The sequence below is a fragment of the Euprymna scolopes genome, chromosome 11 (genome assembly GCF_053919585.1).
Source record: "Euprymna scolopes isolate OS-2025 chromosome 11, ASM5391958v1, whole genome shotgun sequence".
NCBI classification, from domain to species: domain Eukaryota; kingdom Metazoa; phylum Mollusca; class Cephalopoda; order Sepiida; family Sepiolidae; genus Euprymna; species Euprymna scolopes.
Genome location: NC_136492.1, coordinates 63,822,030 through 63,837,556, shown reverse-complemented (window position 1 = coordinate 63,837,556; position 15,527 = coordinate 63,822,030). Strand labels below are relative to the sequence as shown.

Below are 15,527 nucleotides of genomic sequence, written 5' to 3'. Positions count from 1 at the left end.
TACTATAAACCTTTATAAGATATTTGAGCGCTTGTCCAGAATCCCCCTCATATTATAAAAACAAAATTTTTTTAATCTGTATGATGTATGTACCCATGATGAATGAATATTTCATATTCTAAAAATCATGTAAATCAATAAAGTAGTCTTATCTTTTAGCTAAGAAAATGAAATTTATGAGTTATCAAAAAGGGACTGTCTTACATTGCCATCTTGAAGAAATAAAGGCAGATAGCTACACAATAATTCAAACTTGCAAGATCAGCTTTGTAATACCTATGATTTCCCATTAATGACTTAAAATCATTTTAAAATGATTTTCTTAATAAAAATAAAACTACTACGTGATTTTTGGCATATGATCTTTTTGTTCAGTCATGGGTACATACACTATAAAGATCTTTTTGTATTTTTGTTTTTAATATGGGGGAATTCTGAACAACCACCGATATTTGTTAGAAGTAGCAGCAGCAACTATTATTTTTATGTATCAACTCGATTGGATAAAAGCTCACATCAGCAATTTCCTTTAGCCAATCACAAGTGCAAAAATGTTTACTTTAGATTCTAGTGCACACTATAAGAATCCAAATACACAGCTTTTTCTATCTATTTTCCAGTATTTTTCTTTCACAGACAACATATGGTGCACATCTTTAAAAGCTAACCTCAACTTCTGGATGAAGACCCTTGACAGACACAAGAGACTTTCACAAATTACTAAACAGTGAGAACATATACATACTGCTAAACAAACGCATGTACACAGTTCATACATGCATTTTCACTAACAAAATAACATGCTAACCTACATGGCACCAGCCGAAATGAACATGTGTGCTCAATTTTTTCTTGCAGACTAAACAACTCTTCTTTCACCTAGAACTTTCCCTAAATTCATTAAATTCTCATTTATTGCCATTACTTTATTTGGTATTGTCTTAACAAAGTTGTTAATAAAAAGTTATTATTTTTTGCATGGATAGATTTTATCATTCTTTCTTTTGATAAAGTTCTATATTCAACATATTAATCCCTATTCCTGTCACTTTTTAAATCAACACAACAAATAAAACTCCAGACTCCAAAAATAGCTTTTATTTACTTTATTTTACTTAGGCTCAGTTATTTAGTAGCATGCATTTAACATTCACAAAACTTTAGTTTATAACATTTACTTACATGGATCAATTAGGTTTCAAGGGCCCCAAAAATAAGCAAAGACTTAAGGAACAAATTCATTAGGTATTTTTATTTTTGGGGGGGATGTTGATCTGCGCATACTGTAAGCAAATAATAAACCTGCATTGTTTTATTTTTCATAAGGATATCAGTTTTTTTTTTAGTATAGGAAAAGATTTATTTTTAGAAAAAAGGAATTAAGTATATTAAATATTATTCTGATGGGCGTTTTTATATTTTCCTTTACTTTTTCAATAAACAAATGAAACCTTGTCTCTATTTGGTAAAACAAAAGATTATTTTTCATTGTGACGAAAAACAAAACAACTCCGGTTTATTATTCAATTGTTTACAGTGTGCAAAGATCAAGAAATCGGTGTAGACCCAAATTTGTCCTTTCTTATCGTTTTGTATTTCTGGGGTCCTTGAAACCTAATTCATCCCTTTTTTTTATATTCAATTACATATATAAGATAGAAGAAAAAAAGAATGAATAGAAAACAGTTAGGACCAAATTTGTTATTGGGTCATTTCTGGCTCGTCCCCGTTTTTCCAACCATCCCCATCAATCAGTTCTTACGGCAACAACATAAAAATTACTGTCTCTGAACATATATTATTCAACCTTTCTTATTCATATAATAAGAAATAATTAAAATAACTACATTGATTTATTTGCTTATAAGTAATGCACTGAAATTATGCACACATGTCAATCCTTCTAATAGATCGATATATGAAAAGATGGACTTATAAAGATGTGTAGGGGTATATTTGGATGAAGAGACTGACCACATGTCATAGAACTTGTCTGGCCGAAATAGGAACAGTAGACAACAATGTTGTCACATGAGTGAATAAATAGTGAAGAGGACAAGAGAAAGGGATTCGACAACATGTTGCCACTGCAATGGTCAAGCTGAAAAGGGAGTTAAGAGGAAGTCATATCTTTTATGTAAGTAATCACATTGTACAAATGATTTGGGACTCCATACATGAGTAAAGTGATCTCAACAGTATCAAAATGTTTTTATAAACATAATTTTTCATATTATTATTATTTTGATTATTCAGACAACTGTTCTCAGCGTGAGTGTTGTTTGTACAACGTTTCGGCCGATGTAACCTCCAGTCTTCTACAGATGTACCTTACTATACTCATCAATCTTTTTATCAAATTCAAAAATCTGCACATAATTTTGAATCAGACCCTTTATTTAATCCCCGGAGGGAGCTTGCTCTTCTTCCATCAGCCATGACTGGGTAAAAGTCTTAAGTGATTCAGAAGTGTATTATGGGTCACCTGCAGTCAGGATTGAACCTCCAACCTCTAGAAGAGTACGCAAGGACCTGTGACTTAGTGGATGGAGTACTTGGTCAAATTTATTGTTACACTCTTCTGGAGGTTGACGGTTCAATCTTTAGTGTGGGTGACCAAAAATTCAATTGCAAATTATTTAGGACTTCTACTCAATCGTGGCTGAGGGAACAAGAGCATGCTACCACTGTGGAATAAATAAAGGATTCCATTCAGATTCGATAGTTTGCCACTAAAGCAGAGGTTTTTAAGATGGCAATGTTGAGTGCTGTTTTCACGTTTCCACTGATGTAAGCTTCGGCTTTCTTCAGGTGTACCTTATCATACTCAGCAATTTTTTTTTGTAGAACTCAATAATCTGCACATAATTTTGAATCGGACCCTTTATTTAATGCACGGAGGGAGCATGCTCTTGTTCCATCAGCCATGACTTGAGTAATTCACAATTGTATTCTTTATAACATCTGCATTGAGGATTGAACCTTCAACCTCGAGAAGAGAAGTGTCACTTAGAATTGAATTTACTTAGTACTTTATCCGTTGTGTTACAGGTCTTTGCGGCAATTCTAGAATGAATTTTGGAAGCCTTAAACTTATTCTTACTTTTTAGATGCACAATCTTACTATTTATAATTATAGATCACTACTTATCACTGCAGATCACTACTTATTACTAGGGCTGGGACAACAGCATGTTATTTTAAATGTTTTGACACTCGAGTGTGTATCCTGAAATATCTTATATGCTTTATATAGAGTGATGTGGTTCTCAGTTTATTAAATGTGTCGGATATATACTCAAGTCAAAATAATGAAAAGAATATGCTGTTGTCATAGCCCTACTTTATACTACAGATCACTACTTATCACTATAGATCACTATTTATCACTATAGATCACTACTTATTACTATAGATCACTACTTATTACTATAGATCACTACTTATCACTATAGATCACTACTTATCACTATAGATCACTACTTATTACTATAGATCACTACTTATTACTATAGATCACTACTTATCACTATAGATCACTACTTATCACTATAGATCACTACAGATCACTACTTATTACTATAGATCACTACTTATTACTATAGATCACTACTTATCACTATAGATCACTACTTATCACTATAGATCACTACTTATTACTATAAATCACTACTTATTACTACAGATCACTACTTATTACTACAGATCACTACTTATCACTATAGATCACTACTTATCACTATAGATCACTACTTATTACTATAGATCACTACTTATCACTATAGATCACTACAGATCACTACTTATTACTATAGATCACTACTTATTACTATAGATCACTACTTATTACTATAGATCACTACTTATTTCTATAGATCACTACTTATTTCTATAGATCACTACTTATTTCTATAGATCACTATATATTACTAGGGCTGTTACAATATTCTCTTTCAAATATGCTCTATATTCTTTTTATATGCCGGAAATATTCTTTAAGAATATGCTCGAGAATATGCTTTTTTTACACGGGAATATTCTTTTTTAAAAAGAATATGCTTTTTTTGCATAGGAATATTCTTTTTAAAAAGAATATGCTGCTTTGAGACGGAATATTCTCTTTGGCTACCGTATATTTATTTTTATAAATCGCATATTTTCACAGTACTTCAAGCGAATATATTTATGCTAGGTACCTTAGATTTACGTTTGCAACAATATTAACCCTTTCGATTCCAATGGGCCGATATATTGGCCATGGGGATTTAAGGTAAAAGAAGACCTACAGATATTTCGGCCTTACTATAGTATTTTAATAGAACGGGTATAGTTGAGTAGTTGGTAATTTTGCAATGTTAGGGTCGAAAGGGTTAATTATTTGTTTTTTTATAAATTCTATTGATGATTTTGTGAAAGCTTCAGTTAATGCCGAAAACGCAAGAAAATATATAGAAAAAACGTTTATTTTTATGCTATAAATACTTCTAACAATTAAACACTATCAAGCTTAAACAAATATTTTATTCATTGCATTTTACAATTAAATGCGTTTTTAAGTTCTCAAAATTGAAACTTCTGCGGTTGTCTGCTAAAACGGTCTTATACTGGGAAAAAACTTGTTCCACGTCGCATGAGACTACCGGGGCATATTTCAAGCTGGCCATTTCTTCGGCACTTAAAACTTTTAAATGATCTATGTCATCCAAATTTCCTTCATTTTCAAAAGCCTTCCCACTAATAAGTGCATCAAGACGTTTTAAAGTAGCAAAACCTTTGTTCTTTGAAATGACATTCTTCAGTTTTTTACGAAATTGGGAGTCATCCATCTCCTCAAGTGTCATTTCGACCTCTCTAATTAATTCAATAGATTTTGAAAGACTCAGCCCTTTAGTCTCCAACTTTGCAATATCTTTTGTTAAAATGGAAAAACTGTTGGCGATAAAGCCGAGATCAAATGGCAGTGATTCCTCATCCAACAGTTTTTTGGGCTCCAATATACTTTGGGCCTCTGTTGAATTTAGAGACATTATGACAGGAGTAATTTCGGGCAAATGTTTGGCGTAATAATGCGCTGCGTCTAACCATGTACCCCATCTTGTTACAATGGGACTCGGTGGAAGGGGCACTTCTGGGGCTAGTTCCCTGAACTTTTTGATCCGATTGGGTGCTTTTAAAAAGATACTTTTTACAGTTGAAATCAGTTTATTTACTTTTGGGTGCGCCTGCCTGACTAATTCCGCAACCCTGTGCAAGCCATGGGCTAAACAAGTAATGTGCACCATTTTTGGGTATAAAACCTGAAGAGCATTCATAGCTTTGGACATATATGCAGTTGAATCAGTGGTTATAAGGAGCACATTATTATAAAGGACTTGCTGCGGCCACAAAAACTGCAACGAATCGTTAAAAAAAGCAGCAATTGTAGAATGATTAACTTTTGGCAGACATGCAATATTTCCCAAATAGCACTTGCTGCGTTCCTCTTCTACCCCAAGAATGCCAAACACAAAGCAAGCAATAAAACGCTGCTCTACATCAGTGGTTTCATCAATTGAGACTCACAGTTTCATTCCAACAGCTTTTTCTCTGAATGACTTCACTTTTGCTTCGTACACTTCACTAACGTAATATTTTCTTAGTGTAGTCTGATTTGGAATATTTCTATGTGTACCTATGAAGAAAGTCTTTGAACACATTATTGCTCAGTTTATGAAACGGAATATCCGCTGCAATCAACGCTTTGCAAAAGTCAGCATTGAACAAATTATTCGTACTGGCTCCTAAATCAGTTGCTGCAGTAGGAACTTCGGCTAACGTTGCCGTGTAGGTCTTTTTTGCCAGATGTGCGTTGGTTTTTAAATGCTGCTTTATTAGAGATTTTTTACAACTTTTGATCTGTAAAAATAAAAATCAATTATTTAATGGTAATATATACATTTAAAGGAAGGGTGGAAAAAGTTATTTGAAGCCGATTAACATTTATTAATTAACGTAAAAAGTAGATAAAATAAATTGTAAATTTCAACGTTCAAAGTTTAATACAGCTAGATTTACCATTATAGAATTTCAAAAACAAAACTACTATAACAACGCCAATCTATTAGTCAACTATATTGCAAATTTTATGTATTAAAGTTTGTTCCTACCTGGATATTGCAGTATTTGCAGGTTAAGCAATTGCCAGTTAACTGGTAATCTTCAAATTCATCGGCATATCTTGCCATCCGTTCAGCAGGAGTGCTAATTATTTTCGGCATTTTTTGTTTAGTTTTTTTTAGATCTTGTAAATTCGTCCTGGGTACTAACACACTTTAAGTATCTACAAGGACGAGATGTCTGTACATATTTATATATATGCCTATAATATCACTCTTTTTCAACAGACCAAATTTTAGGCCCTTTTTTTTATGTAAATTCACATCTGTTAGGGTTATACTACGTTTAATTCATCTAAAAAAATGAATAAATTAAAAACTCTTATCCAAATATTTTCTTTCAGCATATTTTTGGCAAAACAAAACTTATTCCATGAATATTTTGCATATTCTTTTTTAAAAAGCATATTCTTTTTTTTTTTTTAAGGAATATGCTTTTTATCAAAAGAATATTCTCTAACCCAATATATGTAAAGAATTGTTTTTTATTAAAGAATATTCTTGCCATTGCCCTACTCATTAATGTATATACTGTTTATATACTGTGAACAATTGAACACTTTATGGAACTTAAATATTTTATTTATTGCATTTTATAATTAAATTAGTCTTTCAATTATCAAAATTAAAGCTTCTTTGGTTGTCCGCTAAAATAGCCTTATAATGAAAAAAAAACTCGTTCCAATCCTAGGAGATTACTGGACCATATTTAAACCTGGCTATTTTTTCGATACAAATTGTAGTTACAATCCTTTCGACACTACGGGGCCGATATATATCGGCCCTGGAGACCTAGGGCAAAAAGGATACGCGGATATTTCGTCCCTAATATAATCCTCTAATAGAATGGCTCTCATTAAGAACCAAAGGTTATTGTAAATTCACAACTACGAAGGTTTTACCATGTTTAATTTAATTTATATAAAAAAGAAAACTTTGTAAAATTAAGACTCGTATGCAAATATTTATTTCAACATATTTTCGACACAACTTATTCCATAAATATTTTGCAGATTCTTTTTTTTAAGAGAATAGGCTTTTTGTTAAAGGAATATTCTTTAAAAAAAGAATATGCTTTTTGTTAAAAGAATATTCTCTAACGAAATATATGCAAAGAATATTCTTTTGTAAAAAATATGCTTGTCACAGCCCTACTTATTACTATAGATCACTACTTATTTCTATAGATCACTACTTATCACTACTTATCACTAAAGATCACTACTTATCACTACTTATCACTAAAGATCACTACTTATCACCATAGATCACTACAGCTCTACTTATTACTACAGATCACTACTTATCACTATAGATCACTACTTATTATTACAGATCACTACTTTTCACTACAGATCACTTCTTTTCACAATAGATCACTACTTTTCACTATAGATTACTACTTATTATTATAGATCATTACTAATCACTACTTATTACTATAGATCACTACTTATCACTACAGATCAATATCACTACTTATTACTATAGATCACTACTTATCACTATAGATCACTACTTATCACTATAGATCACTACTTATCACTATAGATCACTACTTATTACTATAGATCACTACTTATCACTATAGATCACTACTTATCACTAAAGATCACTACTTATCACCATAGATCACTACAGATCTACTTATTACTACAGATCACTACTTATTACTATAGATCACTACTTATCACTATAGATCACTTCTTATTTCTATAGATCACTACTTATCACTACTTATCACTATAGATCACTACTTATCACTATAGATCACTACTTATCACTATAGATCACTACTTATCACTATAGATCACTACTTATTACTATAGATCACTACATCACTATAGATCACTACTTATTACTATAGATCACTACTTATTACTATAGATCACTACTTATTACTATAGATCACTACTTATCACTATAGATCACTACTTATTACTATAGATCACTACTTATCACTATAGATCACTACTTATTACTATAGATCACTTCTTATTACTATAGATCACTACTTATTACTACAGATCACTACTTATCACTATAGATCACTACTTATCACTACAGATCACTACTTATTACGACAGATCACTACTTATCACTACTTATCACTAAAGATCACTTCTTATTACTATAGATCACAACTTATTACTATAGATCACTACTTATTACTACAGATCACTACTTATCACTATAGATCACTACTTATCACTATAGATCACTACTTATCACTACTTATTACTATAGATCACTACTTATCATTATAGATCACTACTTATTACTATAGATCACTACTTATTACTATAGATCACTTCTTATTACTATAGATCACTACTTATTACTACAGATCACTACTTATCACTATAGATCACTACTTATCACTACAGATCACTACTTATCACTACAGATCACTACTTATTACTACAGATCACTACTTATCACTTCTTATCACTATAGATCACTTCTTATTACTATAGATCACTACTTATTACTACAGATCACTACTTATCACTATAGATCACTACTTATCACTATAGATCACTACTTATCACTATAAATCACTACTTATTACTATAGATCACTACTTATCACTATAGATCACTACTTATTACTATAGATCACTACTTATTACTATAGATCACTACTTATCACTACAGATCACTACTTATCACTACAGATCACTACTTATTACTACAGATCACTACTTATCACTACTTATTACTATAGATCACTACTTATTACTATAGATCACTACTTATCACTATAGATCACTACTTATTACTATAGATCACTACTTATCACTATAGATCACTACTTATCACTAAAGATCACTACTTATCACCATAGATCACTACAGATCTACTTATTACTACAGATCACTACTTATTACTATAGATCACTACTTATCACTATAGATCACTTCTTATTTCTATAGATCACTACTTATCACTACTTATCACTATAGATCACTACTCATCACTATAGATCACTACTTATTACTATAGATCACTACTTATTACTATAGATCACTACTTATCACTATAGATCACTACTTATCACTATAAATCACTACTTATTACTATAGATCACTTCTTATTACTATAGATCACTACTTATTACTACAGATCACTACTTATCACTATAGATCACTACTTATTACTACAGATCACTACTTATCACTACTTATAACTATAGATCACTTCTTATTACTATAGATCACTACTTATTACTACAGATCACTACTTATCACTATAGATCACTACTTATCACTATAGATCACTACTTATCACTATAAATCACTACTTATTACTATAGATCACTACTTATCACTATAGATCACTACTTATTACTATAGATCACTACAGATCACTACTTATTACTACGGATCACTACTTATCACTACTTATTACTATAGATCACTACTTATCACTATAGATCACTACTTATTACTATAGATCACTACTTATCACTATAGATCACTACTTATTACTATAGATCACTACTTATCACTATAGATCACTACTTATCACTATAAATCACTACTTATTACTATAGATCACTAATTATTACTAAAGATCACTTCTTATTACTATAGATCACTACTTATTACTATAGATCACTACTTATTACTACAGATCACTACTTATCACTATAGATCACTACTTATCACTACATATCACTACTTATCACTACAGATCACTACTTATTACTACAGATCACTATAGATCACTTCTTATTACTATAGATCACTACTTATCACTATAGATCACTACTTATCACTATAGATCACTACTTATCACTATAGATCACTACTTATCACTATAGATCACTACTTATCACTACAGATCACTACTTATTACTACTTATCACTATAGATCACTTGTTATCACTATAGATCACTACTTATCACTATAGATCACTACTTATCACTATAAATCACTACTTATTACTAAAGATCACTTCTTATTACTATAGATCACTACTTATTACTACAGATCACTACTTATCACTATAGATCACTACTTATCACTACATATCACTACTTATCACTACAGATCACTACTTATTACTACAGATCACTATAGATCACTTCTTATTACTATAGATCACTACTTATCACTATAGATCACTACTTATCACTATAGATCACTACTTATCACTGTAGATCACTACTTATCACTATAGATCACTACTTATCACTATAAATCACTACTTATTACTATAGATCACTACTTATCACTATAGATCACTACTTATTATTATAGATCACTACTTATCACTACAGATCACTACTTATCACTACAGATCACTACTTATTACTACAGATCACTACTTATAACTACTTATTACTATAGATCACTACTTATTACTATAGATCACTACTTATTACTATAGATCACTACTTATTACTATAGATCACTACTTATCACTATAGATCACTACTTATCACTATAGATCACTACTTATCACTATAGATCACTACTTATCACTATAAATCACTACTTATTACTATAGATCACTACTTATCACTATAGATCACTACTTATCACTATAGATCACTACTTATCACTATAGATCACTTCTTATTACTATAGATCACTACTTATTACTACAGATCACTACTTATTACTACAGATCACTACTTATCACTATAGATCACTACTTATCACTATAGATCACTACTTATCACTATAGATCACTACTTATCACTATAGATCACTACTTATCACTATAGATCACTACTTATCACTATAGATCACTACTTATCACTACAGATCACTACTTATTACTACTTATCACTATAGATCACTTCTTATCACTATAGATCACTTGTTATCACTATAGATCACTACTTATCACTATAGATCACTACTTATCACTATAAATCACTACTTATTACTATAGATCACTACTTATCATTATAGATCACTACTTATTACTATAGATCACTACTTATTACTATAGATCACTACTTATCGCTACAGATCACTACTTATTACTACAGATCACTACTTATCACTACTTATCACTATAGATCACTTCTTATTACTATAGATCACTACTTATTACTACAGATCACTACTTATCACTATAGATCACTACTTATCACTATAGATCACTACTTATCACTATAGATCACTACTTATCACTATAAATCACTACTTATTACTATAGATCACTACTTATCACTATAGATCACTACTTATTACTACAGATCACTACAGATCACTACTTATCACTACAGATCACTACTTATCACTACTTATTACTATAGATCACTACTTATTACTATAGATCACTTCTTATTACTATAGATCACTACTTATTACTACAGATCACTACTTATTACTACAGATCACTACTTATTACTACAGATCACTACTTATCACTATAGATCACTACTTATCACTACAGATCACTACTTATCACTACTTATCACTATAGATCACTTCTTATTACTATAGATCACTTCTTATTACTATAGATCACTACTTATCACTATAGATCACTACTTATCACTATAGATCACTACTTATCACTATAGATCACTACTTATTACTATAGATCACTACTTATCATTATAGATCACTACTTATCATTATAGATCACTACTTATCATTATAGATCACTACTTATTACTATAGATCACTACTTATTACTATAGATCACTACTTATCACTACAGATCACTACTTATCACTACAGATCACTACTTATTACTACAGATCGCTACTTATCACTACTTATTACTACAGATCACTACTAATCATTACTTATTATTACAGATTATCAGAAACATAATTTTTCGTTTTTGATAATGCATCTCTTTTTAAAAATTTCTCTTTATTTTCATTTTGACAGATCGAAAATTATTACTTGTAGCTGGATCTGTGGGTTCCTATGGAGCATGCCTTCATGATGGATCTGAATACAGAGGAGATTATATGGGCAAAATATCTATTAATGTAAGATTACTCGCTTTTGAAAATACATTAATTTTAATTCATGAAAAGTTCATCTGTTTATTTTATTTTTATGGTATAAAAACCTTTTTTGGGTTATATAATGCTGATTTTTTTTTTCTTGGTAAGTCTTTATGCATAATTCTTAATGTTTTCAAATATTTATAGTAAACGAAATTTGCACATCATCGATTACATCAACATGTAGTCTTTCACGTGTACATTCTTGCCCACAAGTAATCAAGAAAATAATAGAATAATGTCCTTATGTGCGCAGATCATTGCTTTTCCATGTATCGATCATGGTTCTCCTTTTGTGGTTGTTGATCTTCTGTTTAACATAAGACGAACCTACTCATTCATGAAAACACAATAGAGACTTGTTGGAGTTTCAAGGTTTTATTTAGAGACATTATTCATTAGGAGAGACCATGTAACTAATTACTTATTTACATAATTTTCTTAAGTTAGTCATAATGATACTGACGAATAGGCAATGTCTCGAGACAACATTCACTTAGATTTCTACCTTGTCAGACGCATCTCATCTGCCTTGCATCCAGACTCCGACTGCTTAGAAACTCTGCTTCAACCTCAAACACATGATGCTCTTCTTTGTCATATTATTCGACTCTTGCATTTCTAGCGCGTTTTGTCTAAGGGCATAATCTTTGACCCCTTGCTTCAATCACGCCACCTGCAGCAGTGTATATTTCCATTTGCCACCAGGTTATCTTGACATGTACTAATATAACCCTCACCAAAATTCATACTAGTTAACATAATTGCTATTTACTGGCATAGTCCCAATGCACAACATTTATTCATGGTGTTTGCTTTAACTAGTTTTTCATATGTCTATATCTCTACATGCAGTTTCATTTTATTTCCTGGATGGATACTATTAACTCATAAATGAGTCCTTGACAGATACTATCAATCACTCTGGGTTAGCTTGGCCCTGAAAGTAATAGTTTGTAACTAAGAGGTGACGCCGCACTCTGTAAAGCTCCCAAATTGGGTCCTCACCATTTAGATGTATTTTGATATAATCCACCAAGACACAAAACAAGAATTATGGTTTCGACATGAAACAAAAAGAATACTTGTTATTGTAGGTTATTGCTTATATATTACATATATATGAGTAAATAGCTTAAATAAAATATGTTGAGAAACACTTTAGCCAGAGTTAAACACATATTTATTTATCGGAAAAGAAACAGAAATAGGGATGAAAGTCCTTAATCCACAGAGTTTCAAAGAAATACTTTCCTTCTCGTCAGAGGGGAGGAATTAGCAAAATGTATAAAGAAATTTTGCCTATAAAGTATTTAAAGAAAATAAGTATGAAAAGGATCATACTAGTGTGATGGTGAGATGTAGATTAATGAAACAGATGGAGTAAAGAAAAAATTAAACGGATGGTAGAAAGAAAAAATGGTTTCACGTGAGAGTATGTTCCCATGGTGGTTGAGTCCAAAATCAGATATATATATAGAGAAAGTGGTAGAAATAAAATATCCATGTTTATAGTATTCCAAGAGCATATATATATATATATATATATATATATTATTTTTATGTTAGTATGCTATATTAATTATTAAAAATTTATAAAATCCTTTAGACTTAGATGAGATGCAAACTTTGGTATTCATATCATAAAACCTATTGCCTTAGTAATAAGTACTCTGTCTATTTTAATTTTCTCAACTAATTACACATTTCTATTTGTGTACAAATAGATAAACTCCCAAAACACCATGACTTCTTAAAATATAGATTTGTCTGTTTTATGGTATATCAATTAGTGTTGGGACGATTCCTAAATTTTTTCCGATTCCAGAAAAATGTTGATTAATGATTCCGATACCAAGTACGATTCTGATTCCTGTGGAATTGTTGTTTTGAAATATACCATTATATACTCGAAAAAATTTGGTACAGTGGGAATACAATTAAGGGAATTTCAAAAACGATTTGATTTTTTTTGTAAAATTTCTTTCATTGAAGATAAAAGTAAAAAAAAATATTTTAACCATGAATTAAACATGCACCATGAAATTAATAACAATTAATTTCAGGAGTTATTTTATATATTAAAAAATATACAGAAAAAGTAAGTCATGATTAATTTAACAAAAATACAATAACATCAAATTTCAAGGGGAATAACATGTTTTGTTTATCTTTTGATATTCATTTTTTTGTTTTATTTTCTCTTTATCTTCGATAACTCTTTAAAATTTAACATTTGTTTTTGCAGCTTCAATCGGTAACTGATTTTCATTCCACTTTCTAGAATATTCTTATTTCTAAATGAAATTTAAAAATAACTAAATCTTTGATGAAATCTTTAGCCTTTTATATTCAATTGTCTCAAATTATTCCTATTTATTTGACTTTTTAAAAAAATATTTTTAACAATAATAATGTTATTTTTTAAATCTAAATAAATTGGTTTATTTCTATATTTATTTTTATTATATAATTATATACTTATCGTCCTTTAATGTTTATTCTTATTTAATGTTTTAATTTACCTCTTTATTTCTATATAAAAAAGTAAATTTTTGGTAATTGTTTATTTCTCTTGTTAAATAAAAGTCATTTATTGAACTTTTGAAATCACCTCCGTCTTAATGCTGTTTCTGACAATCATTTTATTTTTATTTTTTGTTAGGGGTTGGGAAACATTTACCTATAGTTACATCACTACTGATACCAGGCATCAGTGAATGTCGACCAAGCCCCTACAGCCCTTTAGTTGAACGGCTCTGAGTAACTCGTTAGTTTGCAAAGTTAGGGTTCAAAGGATTTTTTAAAAAGTTAAGCGTTTTTCCTTTTTTAATAAATTTTTCACATTTTTTTGTTGTGCAAAGAAGTTCCAAAATAAATGTTTAATTGTTTCATTTGCAGAATATTTTAATGAAATGTAAATTTCTAAAAGAAAAATAAATTAAATTCACTTACCACATTTATTTAACAGATAGCAAAATGATTGTTTTCTTTTGTAGTTTTCTTAAGCAGAACTGTCGGTCAGCATAATATGTAGTTCTAACGTTTTTGTTTTTGGATACTTCAAAAAAGCCGACATACTGTCAAAGTTTTGCAAACTGATACCACATGATCAGTTTCACTTTAGTTTTAGAAATATTTCCTGAAACAGCCTTCGTTCAGAAAATAGAAAGTACATATATTGTTCTATTAAACCTTTTATTGTTTAAATAATTTGACTTTGCTTGTTTTATTTTTAAAAGATATAAAGGTTGACAAGACATTTTTCATTTACTAATGAGATTTTTCATTCATTAACTAATAGAAGAATGTCGGTAAAAAAAAAAAAAAAACTTGCCAAAAAATAAGTCTCCCACCCCCTTCCTTATTTGTTAGTCAACAGTTGGGAA

At 30.1% G+C, this 15,527-nt stretch overlaps 1 protein-coding gene across 2 annotated transcripts in view; it reads left to right on the top strand.

The window, feature by feature from the left end:
• LOC145287885 (betaine-homocysteine S-methyltransferase-like) overlaps window positions 1-15,527 on the top strand; it is a 71,226-nt gene that overhangs the window by 43,194 nt on the left and 12,505 nt on the right. For both annotated transcript variants that reach the window (XM_080135801.1, XM_080135802.1), the window contains one exon: window positions 12,017-12,120. In XM_080135801.1, coding sequence (XP_079991927.1) covers window positions 12,017-12,120 — 104 coding nt within the window. The remainder of the gene's footprint in view (window positions 1-12,016; window positions 12,121-15,527) is intronic.